General features: G+C 49.6%; 1 protein-coding gene across 1 annotated transcript; it reads right to left on the bottom strand.

Annotated features, from left to right (window-relative positions):
• Positions 1 to 342: 342 nt before the first annotated feature.
• LOC311310712 (uncharacterized protein) lies at positions 343 to 13,731 on the bottom strand. The gene is made up of 2 exons (XM_084440245.1): positions 13,637 to 13,731; positions 343 to 5,452 (listed from the first exon to the last, which is right to left on the bottom strand). The coding sequence occupies exon 2, from the start codon at positions 5,443 to 5,445 to the stop codon at positions 4,009 to 4,011; it is 1,437 nt and encodes a 478-aa protein (XP_084296371.1). The 5' UTR covers positions 5,446 to 5,452; positions 13,637 to 13,731; the 3' UTR covers positions 343 to 4,008.
• Positions 13,732 to 19,842: the final 6,111 nt, after the last annotated feature.

The following is a 19,842-nucleotide window of genomic DNA, read 5'->3' as shown; positions in this document are numbered from 1 at the left end:
CTTTGTTGCAAACAATGTTTAAACCAGCTACATCAATTAAAGGCTCTAGCTCTCTATCAGCACAGGTGACCAGTATTCATTAACCAACAACTCATTACCTACTCAGGACTCACCAGGACTCTGTCACTCAGTTACATAAATAACATCCCAACATCCGCTACCGTAGCTACCGCTAGACCAAAGAGGAAATACCCGAGGTCCGGGAGTGATACTGGACTTTACAGCTGCTCCGCTAGCTCCGCCCACCGGCACAGTTCCAAACCACCTCCGCTACACACACACACATTGGAGCACATTAAACACATTTAGGAAGTGAAGGAGACATGGGAGGAAAAACAGGTGTACCTCGTAAATAAGACATTTATTCATGTTTACATTTTTTCACAGAGGAAATATTTACATAAATATGAACTCTCCAAATACATTCAAGGCCAAGGACAATGTGGAAACATGTTTTTCTCATTATATTAAATCAACCTCGATCCACTTACACCATCCATCCAGCCATATATCTCTGTTTGAGGACACATAATAGTCTCAAAGACATTACTGTGGAACAACTTTGCGTTGCCCGTTCCCAGAACAGGTCAGATCCTCCTGTTCACAGCCGTCAGCAGGTGTGTCCCACCCAAGAACCCCGGATACACACAATTTTGTCCCCAACAGATAATATACAGACACTCAAAATGTCAACAAACTATCAGGTGCATTTCTGTTGATATGTAACTGAAGGTTAAGGAGTAAGTACGTGGAGTACAGGGAGATAAGTGTTAAGTTACTGTAGTAGTGCATTATAAATAGTTAATTGAGCATTGATACCATATATCACCTAATAGGCTTTTTTCAAATAAAGCCTTCTGGGTTCAAATCCCTCAGGGCCTTTCTGTCTAAGAGCACTTACAGCACTATCAGCAATCACCAGAGAGAGAACACACAAGATGGAGCAACAAGGAGAGAGAGAGAGACAGAGGGAGAGGGAAAGAGAGAGAGAGAGAGGGAGATAGACAGAGAGAGAAGGGAGAGAGGAGGTAATATAGAGAAGATGGACATCTGAAAGGCTCCATCAAATAGAACACACACTATAATACACATACATAGATATGACCCCTAGGAAAAGGGTGACCCAAGCACAGTCATGACCCAGTCCACAGTGGTACGCGTGAGTAGAGAGGACAACCCTACGCACAGCATCCATGGTGTCTGAGCTGACCAGGGATCTGCCTCCAGGGGTCCGGGGTTACGTGTCTCTGTGGTGTAATGTGTCTGAGCTGACCAGGGATCAGCCTCCAGGGGTACTGGGTCACGTGTCTCTGTGGTGTAATGTGTCTGAGCTGACCAGGGATCAGCTCCAGGGGTACTGGGTTACAGGCTGACCTGGGATCTGCCTCCAGGGGTCCTGGGTTACGTGTCTCTGTGGTGTAACATGTCTGAGCTGACCTGGGATCTGCCTCCAGGGGTCCTGGGTTACGTGTCTCTGTGGTGTAACGTGTCTGAGCTGACCTGGGATCTGCCTCCAGGGGTCCTGGGTTACGTGTCTCTGTGGTGTAACGTGTCTGAGCTGACCTGGGATCTGCCTCCAGGGGTCCTGGGTTACGTGTCTCTGTGGTGTAACATGTCTGAGCTGACCTGGGATCAGCCTCCAGGGGTCCTGGGTCACGTGTCTCTGTGGTGTAACGTGTCTGCATACAGGACGCCACACGTCAGCACTTCTTACACAGTAATGCAACTTGCATTCATTCGGTTTCTAATGCCATATTTGATTGAGTTAGTCAGATCATACATGCATGTATTGAAGTTGTTAAAAAAAAAAATCTTTAACTTCTATGTTGCACTAGCTTCTTACATTTATAACATCGGTATACAGTGTATAATGTTACAGTTAGAATAGGAGTGTTAGTAATCTCTTTAACAGCCAGTTGAGCTCTGTAATTAAGCAATATCCATTCTCACTAACATCAGATCCTGTCGGCTGCAGGGTTATAATATATAGTTTTGCTTTTTTCATTAGTTTTTATTTTTATATTGTTTTAATTTTTTCTTTTCAATTTCAGTTTAGTTTTAGTTTTTAAACCAGGTTTGCTAGTTTAGTTTTTATTTTTTGAAAAGGCTTAATTGTAGTTTAGTTTTTATTAGTTTCAGTATTAGTTTTTTGTTTTTTTCTCCTCTGCACTAGCCTCGTGAGACTATCCTGATCCCGTGAGCTCACCTTGTTTCACTCCATGTGAAACAAACCATCTGGCGCACGTCAGGTTACTTCTGCACAGGAGAATATATTTCATATGCACCCAAAATATAGGCTTACGCTGTATGTATGAAATGAAAAAGACTAAAACGAAAGACATTTTTTCTATAATTAATTATTTTAATTAGTTTTGTAAACACACAATACAGTTTTAGTTAGTTATCGTTTTTTATAAAGCCTCGTTTTTATTTCATTTAATTAAATTGTTTTTTTCACACCTAAAAAATCAAGTAGTTTTTTAGTTTGTTTTCGTTAACTATAATAACCTTGGCCTGCAGTCATACTCGTGACTGTCCTCGGGGTGGGTTAAACGTGCAGCTACTCTCCTGTCTGGCTGGCCCTCCTTTCAGGTCCCATTTATGTGTCAACAATACACAATCTAGCTGTGTCAATATTTAGCCGGCAGACTGGACTATTTACACACAGCAGTACTGGGATGGTGAGGGCTGGTGGGGGGGGCAGTTTGGGGGGGGGGGGGGGGGGGGGGGGGTGACCCACCCAGCTGCTCCCTGGAAAGAGAGAAGGGGGGGGAGGGGGGTAGAGAGAAAGAGAGGACAGAGAGTGAGACAGCAAGAGAAAGGGCACACAGAGAGATAGAGGACAGAGAGACAGTGAGAGAAAGACAGGACAACAAGAGAGAGAAAGGGTGTAGACAGAGATAGAGATAGAAAGAGATAAAGAGCGAGAGAAAGCAGCATGGGGGGTATCTAGGTCACACAAATTAATTAATTAATTAATTAATTAATTAATTAGCCAGCTAATTCTCTACTCGTTCTAGAACACGGATATATTAAAGTGTTCTATTCCATCTCTGCGTTCTATATCATCCAGCTAGTGCTCATTCTGAATAAATACACCATCAACAGGCACAGCATCGATAACTCAGGTTTAAAAATAACCTGTTCTTGTCAGAGGCTTCTTCCGTCAGCGCCTGCCTCCAGGGTTCAGGGTTCAGCCTCCAGAGTTCAGGGTTCAGGGTTCGTTGACATCTGTCCGAAGCAGCAACCGCCAGGCTGACTGGCGCGTGGTATGACTCAATAGGCAAACCAGCATTTCATCACCAACACCATTACAATGACAGAGACTGAGAGGAACCAGCAGGCCTACAAGAGAACCAGCAGGTATGCACGGGAACCAGCAGGTCTACAGGAGAACCAGCAGGCCTACAGGAGAACCAGCAGGTCTACAGGAGAACCAGCAGGCCTACAGGAGAACCAGCAGGCCTACAGGAGTACCAGCAGATCTACAGGGGAACCAGCACACCTACAGTACCACGACTTAAAGCTCAGAGGGTCTGAATGGGCGTTAATGGGCCCATTTCCTCCAGGGTGTTATTCAGAAGCACTGAGTACTCTTACTGGAATCTGGGTGGGATGCCTAGACTTCATCAGGTTAGTAATATGATCTGGTTCTGTAATATAATATGCTATTTCAGGGTGCAACTGTCATGCACATGCCTGAGGATGCAAAAACTTGAACTGGAGCAGTTCTGTATTTGGGGGGGAAAAAGCTGGGTTTGATTTTTGGAAAGTGTCTCAGCGTCCTAGTGAGGCTGGTTGCTAGACCTGTTTACAGTGCCATGGAAAACAACAACAACAACAACACAAACAAAAACATAAACAAAGAGATCCACGCCATAGGGAGAGTCCTGAGAGGAAGCAGAGAGAGCAGTCTCACTCACCACACCTCTATCCCCCACCCCCTCTCTCTCTTTCTCCATCTCTGCCTCTATCTCTCCCTCTCTCTGTCTCCCCGTCTCCTGAGTCTCAGTGGAGCAGCAGCAGTAGCAGGAGGGCAGCGCCGGTCGCCGCTGCCGTCGTTGTCCCCCGGCCACCCCGCCCCCCCAGTCCCAGCCCCGCCGCTCCGGGCACGCCCCTCTCCTCCCCCTGTCTCTTCATGTACCTCTCAGAGTACACCATGTAGAGCTCCACGCACCTCCGCACCTTCAGCTGCTCGATCAGCGCCGGGTAACCGATCTCCACTATGCTCACCGTCTCCTTGGCATCGTCGACGTCGCGCGGCTGGTCGGGGAGGGCTGGGGGGAGGGTGGGGGAGGCCAGGGGGGGTTTAGACGTTGCGGACGCCGCAGGGCCCGGGGAGGGCTGCTCTGTCCCGGAGGTGATGTTGTTGGTGTTGTTCTCCGCAGGGAGAGGGCTGCGTTCTGGGCCAAGGCTGCTGTTGCTAGGGCCTCCGTCTGTGGCGGAGGCCGGGGTGGGGCCCGGGCCTGCTTCTTTGTTGATCTGTCCACCCTGGGGACTGTCTTGGCCTCGCTGTGGAGGAGAGATCACCCCCGTGCCTGCCCCTCCCCTCTCTGCTGCCCCACCCCTCTCTTCAGGCAGCAGGTCGTTCCTCTTCACGCAGTTACCCATGTATTTGTCGTAGGGGATGGCATTGGGGTCGGGGTCTATCTTGTAGTCTCGGCTGTAGTCGTTGCGGTCTGTGGACTTGGTCCCGTAGCGGTTGTACATGTAGTGGTTGTAGTAGTATTCTTCCTGGGGGTTGTGGAACTGGAAGTGTGGTCGAGGGAACCGCCCCAGCCCGTAGCCCAGCGCCATCCCGGCCACCGCCCCGCCCGCTGCCGCCAACGCCGCGTTGCGCCCAAAGCCCTTGGACTGCACGCCGGGCCCCATGCCCATCGAATGCACCTGGCGGGAGAACGGCGAGCCCCCTGCGCCCCCGTAGCCTCCGTAGCCGTAGCTGCCACCGTACCCAGGGCTCAGGATCCGGTTGTTGGGGTTGGGGTTCATGTAGCCTCCTCCGCCATACGCATAGCCTCCGCCGTACCCCCCAGGGTAAGCCGCACCTCCACCCCCATACGGGTAGCCCCTCGCTGGGTAGTTTCCGGCCGGATAGCCTCCGGCTGGATATCCTCCTCCTGCTGGATAATAGCCTCCCTGGTTGGGGTACCTTCCCTGATTAGGGTATCCGCCCTGATTAGGATACCCTCCCTGGTTGGGGTACCCTCCCTGATTGGGGTATCCACCCTGGTTGGGGTACCCTCCCTGGGGGTTCTGGGGGTTCTGGGGCTGGCGGGGGTAGTTTCCACTCTGGCTGGGTTTGCGGTTGGAGGTGGAGGATGGCTTCTTGGAGCCAAACCAGCCGCCACTGCTGCTCTTCCCCCCGAAACCCCCGCCTTTCTTAGCCTGGGAGAGCTGGGACAGAACCAGCAGGACCAGCACCCCGACAGGACAACACAGCTTCATCACTGCACTGCAGGGAGAGGGAGGGAGGGAGAGACAGAATTAGTGATAGGCATATTTATGTAAAATGTGTATAAATTATGTCTTATTCTAATAGATGGATGGTTTTCCATTCAACACTAGGAGTACCGGCACATTTCCATCATATTGCACAATTAGATCAACTCAAACTTTCTGCTCAAACAACCTCACTGACACACCTGCAGCTGGCCAGGCTAGACAAGCTCAGATAAAACTCTCCTCTGGAGAATGAGCAGTCACCAGACCCATACATCACATGACATTACAGTCATTTAGTAGATGCTTTTATCCAAAGCGACTAACGGTAATTGCATTTAACGTAGGAAAAGACAATGTACTACTACTTGCCAGAACTCCCATACACGTTAGAGAACACATCTGGTGAAAGACCAGCATCAGAGCCTCCAGGTGGAGAGTAACCCTAACCCTGGATATATGACCTTATCTATGGTGTTAATAACCCTGTACCTGTCATCTTATAGGGTGTTAATAACCCTGTACCTGTCCTCTTATAGGGCGTTAATAACTCCGGATACCTGCAGGTGCACGTATGTGCGTGCGCACAGGGCGTGTGTGATGCAATGGTGCAGTTGCCTTGTAGTAGTGCTCGTAGTTAGTGCATGTAGTTAGTGCACATTGCTCCTGCTTGCTACTCTGCTTTCAGCTACTGCCACCAGCTAGCCATCTTTGCAGGGGGTGAAGAGAGGAACCGAGTGCGTAAGTCTCCTTCTGCCGGTATAGAGCCTCTCCACCACCAAGACTCCTGCAGTGCCTCCACGCGGCCACATACGGTAACTGGATACCTCACGGTCCCAGGCTAAACTGCAGGGATCTGGGAAGACTTGCGACCCACAGCCCTTAACACAGCAGAACATAACTTGAAAATGGAGAAAACAGCCATGAAGAATCCTATACTTCCAGTGGCGGGAGTCTGCAGGAAACACGCAGCGGATGGTAGTGCTGGTCCTCCCTCGGGAGAACGGTATGATGACTAGACCCCAAACCCCCTCTTATTGAGGGGAAGGGTTCAGTCTGACTGCAGCCCACAGTCCAACGCACTCCTGCGTTGTAGGAGACCATTCATCATGGGAACCTACAACGCAAACACAGTAAGAGAGGAGGCGAGGCTGGAGGAACTCGCACACTGTGTTGAGGAAAGGGGAATGGAGATCTTAGGAGTCCAGGAGCATAGGAGAGTGCACAAGGACGAGCCAATTGTCTGTCACAGAGTGGGGGGATGCACGTTCATCACCTCCTTTGCATGGCGAAATGACGCCCAGGCTGCTACTGGCGGTGTGGGGCTAATAGTGACTCCTCAAGCACGAAAGGCTCTCCAAAGGGTGCAGCAGCACACCAACAGGATCCTTATTGCTGACATTGAGGGGAACCCAGCAACTGTCATGAGTGTGTACTCTCCTACCAACGGCTCACAACTTCCTGGCAATCCTTGGGGACTTCAATGCAAGGCTTGGACCAGAGGAAGCACCCTTCACAAACCACAACAGTACCAACCACAACAGGGATCATCTGGCCGCCCTCCTTACGGAACAGGCGCTGTGGGCTGCCAATACCCTGTTCCGTAAGAGAGCTGGTAAGAGATGGATGTTCCAGGACCCAGCCACCAGTATGTTACATCAGCTGGACTATGTATTGGTGAGGAGGAAATGGAGGACGTCCATCTTGAACGCGGAGTCGTACAGCACGTTCGACTCAGTTGGCTCTGACCACCGGGTGGTCTCTGCAAGGGTGCATCTGAGCCTGAGGGTCTCCAAGCACAGCCCATGATAGAACACGACTGGGAGGCCTTCTTGAAAAGCCCCCAACTGCTGGCCAAGGAGGAAGGGCCTAATGCAATATACAAGCGATTTATCGCCGCTAACGAGGAGGCAACCAGGAAGTGTGTACAGACGAAGGGGAGGGTCAAAGTCTCCCCAAGACTTCATGCAAGCACGGGCAAGGTGGAGGAAGCAAGTCGCAGCTTTGAACATGAGAGTACTGAAGAGAGACGTGAGGTATTGAATGAGGCCAAACAACAACTCTTCAATACCTATGACTGGATCAAAGGGGAGGAGCTAATGGAGAAGGTGCGGAGGATGGAGGCAGCTCAGGGCAAATGGCAATATGGGGAGTCATGGAGGGTCATAAATGAGATGATGGGCTTATGGAGTCCCTCCCAACCTACCTTGGGCCATAGGGGCTATCTACGCCGGCACAAGAGCCAAGGTGGTAAGCCCAGATGGCATCAGCGAAGAGTTTAACATCTCGGCGGGGGTGCTACAGGGCGACACCATTGCCGGAAACCTATCAGCAGGCGGGAGCAGGAGCCAGGCTTCACAATCACCCCTAGGAGGTCTAGAAGATACCCTGCTGTAGTCTTACCGGACCTGGACTACGCAGATGACATCACCCAGATATTCAACTGAGTGGAACAGGCACAGGAGCTTCTGACCGGAGTGAAGACAGAGTGCTCCAAAGTTGGTCTTAGGTTAAACGCTAAGAAAACTGAGGTGATCACTCACAAATCCTCAGATAAGGACCTTATGGTGAGGAAGGTACATGCATGGAGGGCACTGAATGGCATGGCTTGCATATGGAACTCTCCCCCGACACACCAAGCTACGCCTCTTCTAGGTGACTGTGGAGCCACTATATGGCTGTGAAAGCTGGACCCTAAAGCCCACCCTACAGTCCCTGGATGGATGCTGCACCAGAATGCTACGTTCAGTACTCAACATCAACAAGGACGAGCATGTTATCAACAGGCCCCTGTACGGGGCACTGCCAAGGCTGAGTGAGAGAGTGGCAGCCAGGAGGATGAGACTTGCCGATCACTGCCAAAAACACCCAGAACTCCCAGCAAGCATGCTAGTGCTCTGGGAGCCAACACATGGGCATCGATCACAGGGGCGTCACGCATCAACATACTGGGACGTACTGAAGACCGATGCGAAGTGGAGAGCGCTGGCGAGCTAGCCAGATGTACAGAGGACCGAGATGGCTGGAAGCTCCACTGGAAAGCTCCTGATGATACCTCTCCTCTTATAAGGTGTTAATAACCCTGTACCTGTCCTCTTATAAGGTGTTAATAACCCTGTACCTGTCCTCTAATATAGTCATGCGAGCTTAAATACTTTGCCGCATCTCGTGGGGAGAGCAGCAATGACAGCAACAGCAAAGTTTTAGAGGACCATTCGGACCACCTCCTTATTCAGTGTTGCACAATAGCCGCCAGGAGGCGTAGTTGAGCAAGCAAACTCAATTCGTCTGGCAGTAACTGCCTATATTTTAACTAGTATCTTTGTATTATATTGTGTATATTGTACATCGTATTGTATATTGTGTAGGCTATATTGACTCCTTCCACATGTCGCTAAGACTTGTGGCTTGACAAGGAACCCCCTTTGAGCTTCTCTCTGATCAAGGGACCAACTTCCGAGGAGGGGAGTCTGAGTTTCGAGCAACTTTACAGGCTATGAGTGAAGACTTAAGGACCCAGCTGGCTAAGCGCCAGATCTGCTTTCAGTTCAATCCTCCAAATGCATCACACTTCGGTGGGACCTGGGAACAGGAAGTCAGGCCCACTATATGTGACCCTGGGAGCACAGACAGTGAATGAAGAAGTCATGCGGACAGTCCTCATTGAAGTGGAGGGAATTCTAAATTCCAAGCCTTAAAGCTGTGTCGACAGACGTAGCTGACGTGGACCCAGTAACTCCCAACTACCTCCTCATGACTCCTCTCTCCCTCAAATGGTTTACCCAGAGTCTGAGATCCTCAGTCTGAGGAGGTGGCGGCACAGTCAAGTGCTTGCTGACCAGTTCTGGACCCACTTCCAGTGGCACTACTTACCATCGTTGCAGTCAAGGCAGAAATGATGGGTAAACAGGAGACAGGAAATCTCACCACTGGCGCGGTGGTGATGATGGTCGATCAGCGGTTGCCTTGACGACTGTGGCCGTGGGAAGAGTCATGATGACCATCATGTGTGTGGATGGCAAAGTGAGGACTGCTGAGGTTCAAGTGGACAATAGGACTTACACAAGGCTAGTGGCCAAACTTATCGAGCTGCCAGCCATCCCAGAGGATACGCCAACGACAGCCCTAGTGGACACTCAGCCTTCAAGGAGCTGATTCACATAGCGAATCAGGGGGCGGCTGTGTTCAACCACCCCAAGTTCCACAAGTTCTCCCACACAACTTCCCTTCTCCGTTCCCTACACTGGCTCCCTGTAGCGGCTCGCATCCAGTTTAAAACTCTGGTGCTAACCTACAGGGCAATGAAAGGAACAGCCCCTTGCTACCTCCAGGCCCTGGTCAAACCCTACACCCCCTCCCGACCGCTATGCTCTGCTACCTCGGGCGACTGGTTGCCCCATCACTCTGAGGCCCCTGCAGTCGATCGACACGGTCACGGCTCTTCTCTGTCCTGGCCCCGCAGTGGAGGAACGAACTGCCCACTGATGTCAGGACAGCAGAGTCACTGCCCATCTTTCATCGCAGGCTCAAAACTCATCTCTTCAAGAAGTACTACAATGATCCTCCCTCCCAAGCACTTATTGTATTTTAGATTGTTCTTGCACTTTGCCTTCAGCGCTAGATTATGCTCTTAGTCACTTTTTTAGAAAGAAGATGCACTTGTGAGTTCTGCCAAGTAGTAGTACATTGGCTTTTCCTACGTTTAATGCAATTATTGTTACTTGCTTTGGATAAAAGCGTCTGCTAAATGACTGTAATGTAATGTAACATGACTATAGGGTGTTAATAACCCTGTGCCTGTCCTCTTATAGGGTGTTAATAACCATGTACCTGTCCTCTTAAATGGTGTTAATACCCATGTACTTGTCCTCTTAAAGGGTGTTAATAACCCTGTACCTGTACTCTAATGATGAGGACTGAGTAGGGTTCAGGCCGTATTGGGCTTTGACGAAGCTGAACACTACCCAGGCTACACATACACACACACACACATACACACACGCGCACACATACACACACTCGCGCGCACACACACACACACGCACACACACACACACACACACACACACACACACACACACACAGATCAATGAGGCTTATATAAACCATACTATTGACTATGAGTCTGATGCTATTTGGTTTCTTTAGGAAACTGATAGTCATTGAATTAATGGCTGTAAATGACTTTTCATAAATATTCCTGATGAGACTCTATGAGAATAGAATAGAATAGAATAGAAAGTTTATTCGCCATATATAACCTGTACATGTACATTGGAATTGTTGTTATTGCTTATAGCACTAGTTAATTCTCATTTAGTTTTTGTGTGTGGTTGTAAGCCAGCGCACCTAGAATAGCAAATGTCCAGTAGTCGTCCCTCCCCGTGTCCCTCTGTCCCGTTATTGACCTGCAGTTCTATGTTGCTACCACAAGAGGCAGTGGTCCCAGAACCTGCAGTTCTATGTTGCTACCACAAGAGCATTTACCGTTTTCGGCCACAGAAGGGCAGCAACAGGCTTAGATAGACAGTGGCCGTGTCCGAAATGCCTGCTACCTGCTATATAGCAGGCGAGAAGTATATAGTACCTACTACTCCACGAAAACGATATAGCAGGCGAGAAAAATGTAGCATGGTACTCGAGTCGGGTGACGGGAATGCGTGGGTTACGTCGTTACGCTGAGGCGAAAAGGCGCTCAGTTACCCAGACCTCGAACCTGTGGTTAGTTTTCTGTGGTATTTTTATTTCTCCACAATGCCCAATATATATACGCCTGGCATCAAACATCAGAGTATTATTATTATTACACGTTCATGTGGATTTTTAATGAGCGTTCACCGCTCTCCTCACTGTATTGCATGTCCCTGCATTAACATTGTTAAAGGAGAATGCTCATTTTTGACAACCTGGACCTTATTTACGGCATATTATAAGACGTTTGACTCGTCGAGGGCTTGTTGTGGTTTTTCACATGCCTCTGTAATATGATCTTTAGAAACGTCTTTAGAAACGAAATAGCTTCCCCACTTGCTCCAGCAAGCATGCGCACAGCGCGCAAAATGGCTATTCTCCGTCTGTAGGCTACACTCGCGGCTCACATTCTCTACGCTACGATCGGCGTCCATCATATTCTAAGTCATCTAATATACCCTCAAAATCTGATAAATATTCAGGCATATTGCACACAATATTCCAGGCACCAACAAGCCGATCGTAGAGTAGAGAAAGTGAGCCGTGAGTGTAGCCTACAGACGTAACGGAGAATAGCCAGTCTGCGCGCTGTGCGCATGCGTGCTGGAGCAAGTGGGGAAGCTATTTCGTTTCTAAAGACGTTTCTAAAGACGTTTCTAAAGATCATATTACAGAGGCATGTGAAAAAACACAACAAGCCCTCGCTTTATGTAAGCACAACTAGCGATTCATAAAGACAGATGAAAACAACTGTTTCGCGGCAGAAAATAGATTTTTTAGAAGCTGCATTCTCAGTGCCCCGTCTGCCGCCATTACATGGATATACTTGGCTCGCGCTGGATTTTAAATTTCTTCTACAGGCCTCCGAATTACACCAAAGTTATCTCGGCGAGTCAAACGTCTTATAATATGCCGTAAATAAGGTCCAGGTTGTCAAAACGAGCATTCTCCTTTAAGTACCTGCCATCAAATCACGATTCTGTCAAATATTTCTAAAAATTATTTCTTTATCCAGGCATCTTAGTTTTAACAGTTTCATTATAGCGGAGCAGGTTATATTTGCTCGTATGTGGTATTTATTCTGTTCACAACTTCGCGATCGTACTGCCAGGCTACAGAGCTCCAGGAACCCCGAGCTGCATCACATTGTGGCCGGCCCAGAGTCCTCTGCTATGGCTACGGTTTCTGGAGCTCTGTAGCCTGGCTGCCTGGAGAAAGGTCCACTGCCCCCGACCCAATATGACGTGAGGGGGCGGAGTCTCGCCATCACACCACGGACCCCACAACTCAGCCCTCGAGTGGGCTAGAGACACAGGGTCTTCACTGGTGGGGGCAGGTGGGTGGCCTGGAGAGAGGTACACTGTCCACGACCAGCTCTGACCCAAGCGGGCGGAGTCTCGCCACCACGCCACGATTAGCATTAGAAGCATTGGAACTGATGTGTCCAGGCAACAAGACCTATCTTAATTTATCAGACATTATTTCATGTCATTTCAATTCACAGCTATTTCAGTGGCATGACTAGCTTCCGTCCTACCAGCCCTGAACAGAAACAAGCCAACCACGCACATAAGCCAGGCTGGACCTGGCCTGGTTAGGTAGGCTACACAACTACACATTATAGCCTACTCATAAGGTTACCAAACTGACAATTTGCTATCTGTAGTCTGGCAGTCTATCAAATTGACCCTCATCTACTTATGAGACTCGAGAATAGAATGAGACTCATGGAATGGAATTCAAGACGTCTATTATCCAGTATGCTACGTTCGGTCTAGTGCACCAGATTAATAGTGCTAGTGACGCCTTGAGAAATCAATAAGGTTGATTGGCTAGGGGCTAAGGTTGATGAGCGCACATGGAAACTGAACGTGGTGTCATATAGTATATGCCCCCTGGCTCTGGCACTTTCCACTCAGGAGTAGCAAACAGAGGTCGTAAACAACACGAGTGTGTGTGTGTGTGTGTGTGTGTGTGTGTGTGTGTGTGTGTGTGTGTGTGTGTGTGTGTGTGGTGTGTGTGTGTGTGTGTGTGTGTGTGTGTGTGTGTGTGTGTGTGTGTGTGTGTGTGTGTGTGCGTGCGTGTGTGGCGTTTTAAAATGGCGCTACGCGGTGTCAGGCTGGTCACAATTAGGTCGGTGGCTCCAGCTGTCCACCATCTGAAAATAACGGGCTACACTTCACACAAGATAGTGTTGTCGGATGTTGCCATCGCCTCGTTCACAGCGATATTATCCTTGTTTTTCTCGGAGCAGCATGAACACTGCACCATTAGCAAACAGAACGTGACCATTCATACAGAATGGCCCATATTAAGAATGTTTACTTCCGATGGCTCAAATGGATTCAAATGACTATTAAAGCCTTCATCTAGTCAAGACAACACTGCACTTGCCCCGTTAAATAAAATTAGATGCGCTCAGCATTTTATGCCCAGAATCAGAGTAACTCTCCCCAAAAACAGTCTAATTCCTAAAAGGTGGCAGCAAATTAACTTAGACCCTTACCTTATATTAGCAGCCTATATACCAATACGACGTTACAGTCGCGGTTGTTGCGATAGTTGCCACCACCGCCCTGTCCGTCGGTGGTTCATTCGTTAAGACGCCTCGATCGGTCGCGCACAGACGCCGGGAATAGAGGCGGGGGCGGAGTTTCCGTTGACAGTTCTCAGCAGTTGCTGGCAAGGCGCGCGGCCTCATAGGTGATGTCAGACAAGAGGAAATATAGTGCTGGAACAAACCCTCAAAAAGAGCCTTAGTTTTTGAGATACCCCTACCCGGGGTAGAACACAACCTGGCCTTGTTTTTCATATCTTTAATATGTCCCTTTTATGAAATGGATTGTGAGGTGTTTTACTTTTACTGCAAAAGTCATGAAATCCATGGAGTGATTCACAACATGCTGCTTGTTTTACATACTTGCACAGGGGGTCTACAGGTAGTGTCGCATCCCAAAGCAACCAGGATGCCTACATTTGGTTCTATTGTGAATCAGCAGCCTTTTATATAAAGCCTTATAATAGGCGGAAATAGCAAAAAGTTACGTTTTTGAGAATTATTCACTTGTAATCCTGGTCATATTCTCCTATCGAGGGTAGAACAAAATCTGACCTTGTTTTTTCATAACTTTGACTTGTCCCCTTAATGAAATTAATGATCAAACTTTTTACTTTTAATACAAAAGTCGTGAAATTCTTCAATAAAGTGATTCACCGCATTTGCAAAAAAAAGTCCCATGAAAAAGGGAGTTCAAAGTTAATCCTGCATCATTTTCCACCTGCTTGTTGAATTTACATCATATTTGTCAGCACTGCGCCATAGTGTCCCAAGATGTCCAGCAGATGGCGGCAGAATGCACCGTACTTGGATTTTGTGGACTGATTTGGGCTTGGCTCACCCTAAGTGGGTTCACCTGTTTGGTTGCTGATTGCATGCACCTGTATTTAAGAGGTGTCTGTGTTTTGCCATGCATTCGAGCCTCATATGTTTCTAGGAGACTCCTGTACCTTTGTTACCCTTTGTGGGACCTTCTTTTGGATTAAAGCAAGTTTGTTTTTGGCTCCTATGCTCAGCGTCCTGTACTTAAACTCAGTACTCTTAAGTTAGCATCGTGACAGTAGGCTCGAATCATCAACATGAGTTTAACAGGCGCTGAAGGAGCGGACATCAGCCTATCCCAAGTGCTCGGAGCTTTGAAAACCCAAGGATCCTCAATCCAGCAGATCCAGACCTGGATAACACAGCAAATGCATCAACAGAACCCCCCAGGCGGCAAGACATTCCTTCAGAAACCGGAGCGGTATGATGGCATCCCAGAGACCTGTCAGGGATTTTTGACTCAATGTGACCTGTTTTTTGTTATGCAGCCAGATCAGTTCCCCTCAGAAAGAGCTAAGGTCGCTTTTATGATTTCTCTGCTCTCAGGTAAAGCTCTAGTGTGGGCTACTGCCCTGTGGGAGGCTAGTTCCCCACTTTGTGCTAATGCAGCAGAGTTCTCTAAAGCACTACGCCAGGTTTTCAACCATCCTGTGAGTGGCAGAGAAGCAGCACGCCGCATCAGCACGCTCCGCCAAGAGGCCAGAGCCGTTTCTGAGTATGCTATAGAATTCCGCACCTTGGCAGCTGAGAGTAAATGGAACAATGAAGCACTTTTGACCACTTTTTATAACGGCCTGTCTGAGGCGGTCAAAGATGATTTGGCTAGTCGGGAGTGGGGTGCCACTTTAGATGAGCTCATTACCACCTCTATCTGCCTCGATCAGCGCATACGCGAAAGGAGGCGTGAGCGCAGGCTTCCCAACTCCGCACAGCCCCAAGTGTGTTCGCCACAGAGCGCGTCAGCTCCCGCTGCTCAGCCCACTCAAGCGGAGGCTATGGAGATAGGCAGGTACCGCATCACACCTGCTGAAAGAGAGCGTCGCCGCAGAGAGAGATGCTGTCTTTACTGCGGTGAGGCTGGTCATTACAGAGACCGATGCCCCCAGCTGCAGGGAAACGAAAACGCTCATTAGGGGAAGGGGACAGCTTAGTGAGCAGTTTGGTCCGATCTCAGTCCCCCAACCCAGCTAAGCGCCTATCCCTGAGTGCTCAACTCACCTGGACCCCAGAGAACCCTGAGAACATCCCAATCACTGTGCTGATCGATTCCGGTTCAGAGGAGAATCTGATGAACTCTGCTCTGGTCACACGCCTCGGTCTACCGGTCATGGCTCTTCCCAATCCTGTGAGAATACAGGCACTCGACGGACGACCCCTAGGCTCCGGTAAGATCAACTACATGACGCGCCCCTTATCGCTACAGATTGGTTCACATAAAGAGACTATCTCTTTGGCGTTAGTCGAATCCCACCATGACATGGTGGTACTAGGGTTTCCCTGGCTCCAGAAGCACAACCCCCTAATCAATTGGTCCACTGGGGCAATTTTGTCATGGAGCTCAGAGTGTGTTTCAGCCAATCATTTTACACCTGTGATGGAGTGTTCCGCTGCCTGTTCATCTCCTGAGCTCACTTCAGTCCCTGCCGAGTATCATGACTTAGCTGAAGTGTTTAGTAAGACTAGAGCTACAGAACTACCCCCTCACAGATCTTATGACTGTGCCATTGACCTGTTGCCTAACACTATTCCCCCCCGGGGACGACTGTACCCTCTCTCCGTCCCAGAGACTCAGGCCATGGAGGATTACATTAGTGAGTCCCTTACCAATGGGCTTATTAAGCCCTCGACCTCACCCGTGTCAGCAGGATTCTTCTTTGTACCCAAGAAAGATGGTGGTCTACGACCATGCATAGACTACCGAGCACTGAACAACATCACAGTGAAAAACAAATATCCGTTGCCACTCATGTCTTCTGCTTTTGACCTCCTTGGAGGAGCTACAGTGTTCACCAAACTAGACCTGCGGAACGCTTACCATTTGGTCCGCATCAGAGAGAATGATGAGTGGAAGACTGCATTTAGCACCCCTAGTGGACATTATGAATACTATGTGATGCCGTTTGGTCTGACTAATGCACCCGCTGTGTTCCAAGCCTTTTTAAACGACGTGCTCAGAGACTTCCTCAACCGTAGTGTGTTTGTTTACCTCGATGATGTGCTCATCTTCTCCAAGTCCCTTACAGAACATCGTCAGCACGTCCGGCAGGTCCTACAGCGGTTACTGGACAATCAGCTGTTTGTCAAACTAGAGAAGTGTGAGTTCCATGTTACACGCACCTCCTTTTTGGGGTATGTCATCTCCCCTGACGGTGTGATCATGGACCAATCCAGGGTGCAAGCAGTACTGGACTGGCCGGTTCCTACCACTCTCAAACAGGTACAACGTTTTGTGGGATTTGCTAACTTCTATCGTCGTTTCATCCGAGGTTTCAGCTCCATTGTAGCACCCATCACAGCAGTGACCCGTGGAGCACCGACCAAACTCAGATGGACCCCAGAGGCACAAGCGGCATTCGAGCACCTCAAGGCTCAGTTCACGTCGGCTCCCCTGCTGAGGCATCCTGACCCTACCCTACCGTTTGTATTGGAGGTGGACGCGTCCGGTTCTGGAGTTGGAGCCGTGCTTTCCCAGAAGTCAGGTATGGACAATAAGACTCACCCGTGTGCCTTTTTCTCTCGCAAGCTCAGTGACGCTGAAAGGAACTACGACGCCGGTGACAGGGAGCTGTTGGCCATCCTACGGGCGCTTGAGGAATGGAGACACTGGCTAGAAGGAGCACGCCACCCATTCACTGTCATCACGGATCATAAAAACCTCCAGTACATCCGTGGAGCCAAACGCCTGAACCCCCGACAAGCCAGGTGGGCTCTGTTTTTCACCCGATTCAGGTTTATCATCACGTTTCGCCCCGGAACCAAGAACGCCAAGGCTGATGCCTTATCACGACAGTATGACATTGATGTTACTGACCCTGTCCCCGAGTGCATCATTCCCCCCAGCTGTGTGGTGGGACAGGTGACGCTTGCCCTGGAGGACGCCATCCGGCGTGCGCAAGAGGAGGATCCGGGTCCTGGTGGAGTACCCCTGGGCCATCTGTATGTCCCACTCAACGCCCGCTCTGATGTTCTACAGTGGGGGCATGACTCACCAGTGACGGGGCATCCGGGGACTGCCCGCACGGTAGAGCTAGTTAGCCGCCACTTTTGGTGGCCGCGCATGAGAAGCGACATTGAGGAATATGTCCACGCATGTACAGTCTGTGCTACACAGAAGTCAGGGAACCAAGCCCCGGCAGGCCTGCTTCACCCCCTGCCGGTCCCATATCGACCATGGTCCCACATTTCGATGGATTTCATCACAGGCCTACCACCTTCTGATGGCAACACTGTGATTTTTGTAATCGTGGACCGGTTCTCTAAAGCTGCCCACTTTGTCCCTTTACCTAAGCTGCCTTCAGCGAAGGAAACCGCCGATGTGGTGGTCCGGGAGGTGGTGCGTTACCATGGCATCCCAAGTGACATTGTCTCTGATAGAGGCCCCCAATTCATGTCCAAGTATTGGTGTGCATTTTGGTCCTTGTTTGAAACATCTGTCAGTCTTTCTTCAGGCTATCATCCCGAGAGTAATGGACAGACGGAACGTGTGAACCAGGAACTGGAGAAATACTTGCGCTGTATGGTCTCATCCAATCCGGGTGCCTGGAGTCGGAAGCTGGTGTGGGCTGAAATCGCCCACAACCAACTGAGTGGGTCATCCACCGGTATGTCCCCTTTTGAGGTTCAGTATGGATTTGTCCCACCGTTTTTTCCCTCTCAACAGTCCGAGTCAGCGGTCCCCTCTGCGGATGCTGCTGTGGCCAGGTGCCGCCAGGCCTGGAAAAAGGCCCGTGCTGCGCTTACGCGCACCACCGAACGCCATCGAATCCAGGCCAATCGCAGGAGACGGCCTACCCCGACGTTCCGCCCTGGACAGAAAGTGTGGCTCTCCACCAAGAACCTGCCTCTGCGCACAGCCACCAAGTTCACTCCCCGGTTCATCGGCCCGTTTCCTGTGGAGAGGAGGGTTAACCCGGTGGCTTACAAACTCAAACTTCCTAGGACTCTCCGGGTGAGACCGGTGTTCCATGTCTCCTTATTGAAACCTCTATTCTCCTCACCCTTGTCCAGGCCTGCCCCGCTGCCGCCCCCTCCGCGGGTCATCGCTGGTGGCCCGGTCTACACCGTCCGGAGGCTGCTGGATTCCCGGCGGTGGGGGCGGGGCCTCCAGTTCCTGATAGACTGGGAGGGCTACGGTCCGGAGGAGCGCTCATGGGTGCCCTCCCGGCACGTCCTGGATCCTGGCCTCATCCGCGCCTTTCACCGCGCCCACCCTCTCAAACCTGGCCCACCTGGAGGTGGTCGTCGGGAGGGGGGCACTGTCAGCACTGCGCCATAGTGTCCCAAGATGTCCAGCAGATGGCGGCAGAATGCACCGTACTTGGATTTTGTGGACTGATTTGGGCTTGGCTCACCCTAAGTGGGTTCACCTGTTTGGTTGCTGATTGCATGCACCTGTATTTAAGAGGTGTCTGTGTTTTGCCATGCATTCGAGCCTCATATGTTTCTAGGAGACTCCTGTACCTTTGTTACCCTTTGTGGGACCTTCTTTTGGATTAAAGCAAGTTTGTTTTTGGCTCCTATGCTCAGCGTCCTGTACTTAAACTCAGTACTCTTAAGTTAGCATCGTGACAATATTTGCAGAAATTGTCTATAGGTAGTACCCCAACACCCCAAAGCAACCAGAATGTCAAAATATGGTTGTATTGTTAATCAACAGGCTTTTATAGGCTTCTAGGCCAATAAGTTTTTTTTTCAGAGTTACTTCTAATCCTGATCTAATTCTACTGTAAAATGCCTACTAATACAACATGACTGCTTAATAATAGGGAAGACTATTTGATATCATGTTTTATCCACTTCATATTCATATGGAATACTGATGATTCTCACATCTCTACACCTCAAAGCAGCAGGAATGAGAGATATGTGTCTATAGGCAGCCTTCTGTGGTCGTCAGACTGAAAAAACAGTATGGGTGAAGCACTGCAGTAGAATACACTACTTTTGAGTGCCATTCTTCATGAAAAATCATCATTCAGATGCTTATTCTCAGTCAATTTATTTATTTTAGCGATATTTCTAAATCAACCAAGACTATTTTGAGCAGTGTGGGGGAACTGACCAATTGTTGGTCAAATTGTTTTCCATGGGGGTGAATTAGTCACAAGCTTTAG

The sequence above is a fragment of the Borostomias antarcticus genome (assembly GCF_949987555.1).
Source record: "Borostomias antarcticus genome assembly, chromosome: 6".
Taxonomy (NCBI): Eukaryota; Metazoa; Chordata; class Actinopteri; order Stomiiformes; family Stomiidae; genus Borostomias; species Borostomias antarcticus.
Note: the sequence above shows the minus strand (reverse complement) of the source record. Positions and strands in the feature narration are given on the sequence as shown.